At 44.8% G+C, this 3,537-nt stretch overlaps 1 protein-coding gene across 5 annotated transcripts in view; it reads right to left on the bottom strand.

The window, feature by feature from the left end:
• Positions 1-3,496, bottom strand: part of Phf8 (PHD finger protein 8) — a 117,372-nt gene extending 113,876 nt beyond the window's left edge. For 2 of the 5 annotated variants that reach the window (XM_031369074.1, XM_031369110.1), the window contains exons 1-2: positions 3,205-3,409; positions 1,974-2,162 (exon numbers count right to left, since the gene is read on the bottom strand). In XM_031369074.1, the coding sequence (XP_031224934.1) occupies positions 1,974-2,071 (98 nt within the window). In that variant the 5' untranslated portion in view covers positions 2,072-2,162; positions 3,205-3,409. Of the gene's footprint in view, positions 1-1,973; positions 2,163-2,261; positions 2,366-2,438; positions 2,553-3,204; positions 3,410-3,429 lie in introns of those variants that run through there. The other 3 variants (XM_031369102.1, XM_031369091.1, XM_031369081.1) reach the window with 3 other exon arrangements.
• Between the last annotated feature and the right edge of the window lie 41 nt (positions 3,497-3,537).

Below are 3,537 nucleotides of genomic sequence, written 5' to 3'. Positions count from 1 at the left end.
AGAAAGAAAGAAAGAAAAATAAGTGGGCCTGAGTTCAAATCCCCAAAACTGAGCACAGCCATAAGCTTTGCAGATATGAAATCTGTAGGATTTGGGCTGGAGAGATGTATTTCCCTCATAGCAATGAGGGAAAACAGATAAGGATCTCTGGAGCTTGCTAGCCAATTAGCCTAATCCAAGCTCCAGGTTTGGCATGAAAGATAAAGTGGAGAGCAATAGAGGAAGCTACCAGACACCTCTTCAAGTGCATGTGCACACATGGATGCATATACACATTCTCACAGGAGTGTGTTCTCCCACAAGTGTAACTTTCAGGCTAAGGAGAAGGCCGTGTAAAGTGTTTACTAGGCAAACATGAGAACTTTAGTTCAATCTCCAGAACATATGTAAAAGTGTTTCAAATACATATAACCCCAGTGGTAGGGAGACAGAAATGGGAAAATCCCTGGGGCTATCTGGCCCACCTGCCTATACTATACTATACTATACCATACCATACCATACCATACCATACCATACCATACCATACTATACTATACTATAAAGTAGCAGGCCACTGGGAGACCCTATCTCAAAACAAGGTGGCTGACTCCTGAGGAATGAAGCCTGAGGCTGACCTCTGGCTTCCATACATGTGTACACCCGCATATAGAAACCCGCACAAGTAGAAAAAAACTTTAACTTTCAGACTTGGGTACAGACAAAATAATTTATGGAATGTCAGTTATGGAGTCTAACACAGAGTAAGAAGTAAGGAAACATTCATTTCTGTTCTGGTTTAAGATTTCTACACTGTGAGCAAAAGCCCTTTTCCAGAGATAGTGAACATACACACTTCCAAACTAAAGGTCATAGTACAATAGATTTTTTTTATGACTTGTTCATTTATTCAAAAATATACTAAATATCTATTGCATATTTAGCATTAGAAATACTAAAAAGAAAAAGAAAATGTATCTCTACCTCCAGGAAGTAACACAGAAATATGTACAACTATAAGATGAAATAATAATTTGCTATTTTTTTTTTTGATATTTTTGAGGCAAGAGCTTACCACTGAGTTATATCACGAGCTCTTCACATTTTTTTTTTTTTTGAGACAGAATGGTGATAAGTTGCCATGCTGGCCTTGAACTAGCTCAGGCAGGCCTTGAACATGAGATCCACTGACCCCACCCTTATTTTGTTTTTGAGTATAACAGGGATAGCTCCTTTGAAAGTTAACACTGACAACTTAACATTCTAGAATTTAACATATAGCAAGGGAATGGTACTAAATAGTTTTTTATTAAAGAATTCCCCAGTAATAGGATAATATTTTGATTTTTATTACATACACTAACCTCATTGGAAACCTGGGTGACAGACAGGTGCATTCATCCTGTTGTTTTACTCTATGACTTTTAATTTTAATTTAGTTAGACGGTCCTGCTGACAGCACAGAAATAAATTATTATTCCCATTCTGCTTCCATTTATAGAATGCAAGCAAACAGCTTTACAGCTATGAAAGAGGTATTGATTTGTAAGTGAGGCTCACAGAAGCAAAAGCAACTTGGCCAAGGCCACTGATAGTAAGTTACAAAGAAATCCATGTTCTTAGACTCAGATATCTCAAAAATGCAGTGCTGCCTCCCCCAAAGGCAGGATATGAGGGAAAACACAACCACACAACTGATACTTTCTTTGTAGCTAGGACGAAGCTACAAAATCAAATACCCATGCATATATATGTGTGTATATGTGCATATTCGTGTATACATACAAAGTACAATAAATACACATAGGGAAACAGAGAAACCAGAGGATCTAGTAGGCGGGGCGAGAAGCTATAGAAAAGCCTAAGTGTAGTAAATTGAGAGAGGGGCTAGTTTCTGAGCAGTAGGTAGAAAACGGAGCTGAGAGAAGGAGAGAGCAAGTGAAAACAACACACCTGGCCAACGCACCCTGACCAGCCTGGCCTGCCCTTCTTACCTGCCGTGAAACCAGTCCTGGCACATGTCACACTCGATCATGAAGCGGGTCACATCATAAGGCAGTCGACAGAGGCAATACACAGGCACCGAGGCCATCTTCACAGGGGGTTGGATTGTTTTGCGCCGTGCCAGTTTTGAAGCTTTACGAGGTCAGAAGGCAGCAACAAGCGCCTTCCCTAGACGATGGCTAGACACAAACAACACTTCTTTACAAAGTGACTCCTCCGGCCCAGGGTTTCCAAATCGTTCCTTGTCTCCGCCCCCACCCCACCCCCTGGGTACCAACCTCCAGTTCTGAAAAAGGGAGTAACCAAGCCAGGACTCAACACAGCTGGTGAGAGTGCAGGAGTTAAGTGGAGAAAGTCCACCCACCCTTCAGGATTTCTTTCACTTGGAAAGAACAGAAAGAACGTTCTGCTTTCTGCTCTGCTCTGCCTTCCAAACGCCTACCCCAGACCCCTACCTTCTTTGGCCCTGAAGTCAGTGACAACTTCTTTCCGGGTTTCACGTAAATATCTGAAAGCTTTCGGGAAGCTTCTTTAATCCCTCGCTGAACCCCTCTCTTCACTGCCCTCTTGCTTCCCAGGACTCTCAGCTCCCTTTATTATGACGCAAACCGCGGCATAAAGGATGAGGCTGGGAAGAGGGAAGCTGAGGAGAGACCCTGTCTAGCCCCCAAAATAGGAAGAACCAGAGATGCGGAAATCCCTGAAGGTCTCCGCAGGTTATTCCGAATTACCCCCCCCCCCCCAAAGCCTAAAGGAACAAGACAAACAAGACTAGGCACCCAACTCAAATCACAGTTCTGGGATTGCGTTGGGAGAGTTTAAATGATCCTTTTCGTCATTCTCAGTATCATTCCTTCCCGACCAGTAAGGAGTCTCATTATGCTCCAAAATGAAATAAACCGCAATTTCGTCCTCCACTCCAAAGCTGACAGGGAGCTCATCTCACCCCTGTCACTAAAAAGGATCTCTTCGAAGCCCCAGTAAACTGACTAGAATTTCCTCACACCCGCGAAACTAAGCAAAGAATTTGTTTTCCCTTCCACAGCTCCAAATGGCAGGCATTGCCTTGCAATCCCCTCAGACTGCCGAGGGTTCTGCTATACCCCCTCACCTGACAGACGTCTCGTCTTAAATAAGAATTTATCTTGCTTGCATCCCCCAAAACTTACGAGGATCTCGTTACGCCTCCCCCACTGACAGGAACATTTTCACGCCCCAAACCTGATAAAAATGTCCACGGTCCCAAAAGCTACAGAGATCTCTTCATGCCCGAGGCTGCAGGGGGAACTCCTCAAGGCGCAGAGCTCAGCCCCAGAGACTCGCCAGCGGCAGGTCTTGCTCCGGGGCAACACAGCTCTGCGCTAAGCAGAGGCTATCCGGGCAGTTCCGGCCCGAGGCGGCGCGCGGTGAATTCTGGGATTGCCGCTGCAAAACTGTGATGCTTACTCGCCTTCTCCTAGAAACCACATGCCGCGTCACGCAGTGCCTGTGGTCTGACGGGGCTTTAAAGCAGCGTTCACCTCCGCCCTCCCACAGTCTGGCCCTTAGAGCCCT

The sequence above is a fragment of the Mastomys coucha genome, chromosome X, assembly GCF_008632895.1.
Source record: "Mastomys coucha isolate ucsf_1 chromosome X, UCSF_Mcou_1, whole genome shotgun sequence".
Taxonomy (NCBI): Eukaryota; Metazoa; Chordata; class Mammalia; order Rodentia; family Muridae; genus Mastomys; species Mastomys coucha.
This window is presented reverse-complemented; position numbering and strand designations above follow the sequence as displayed.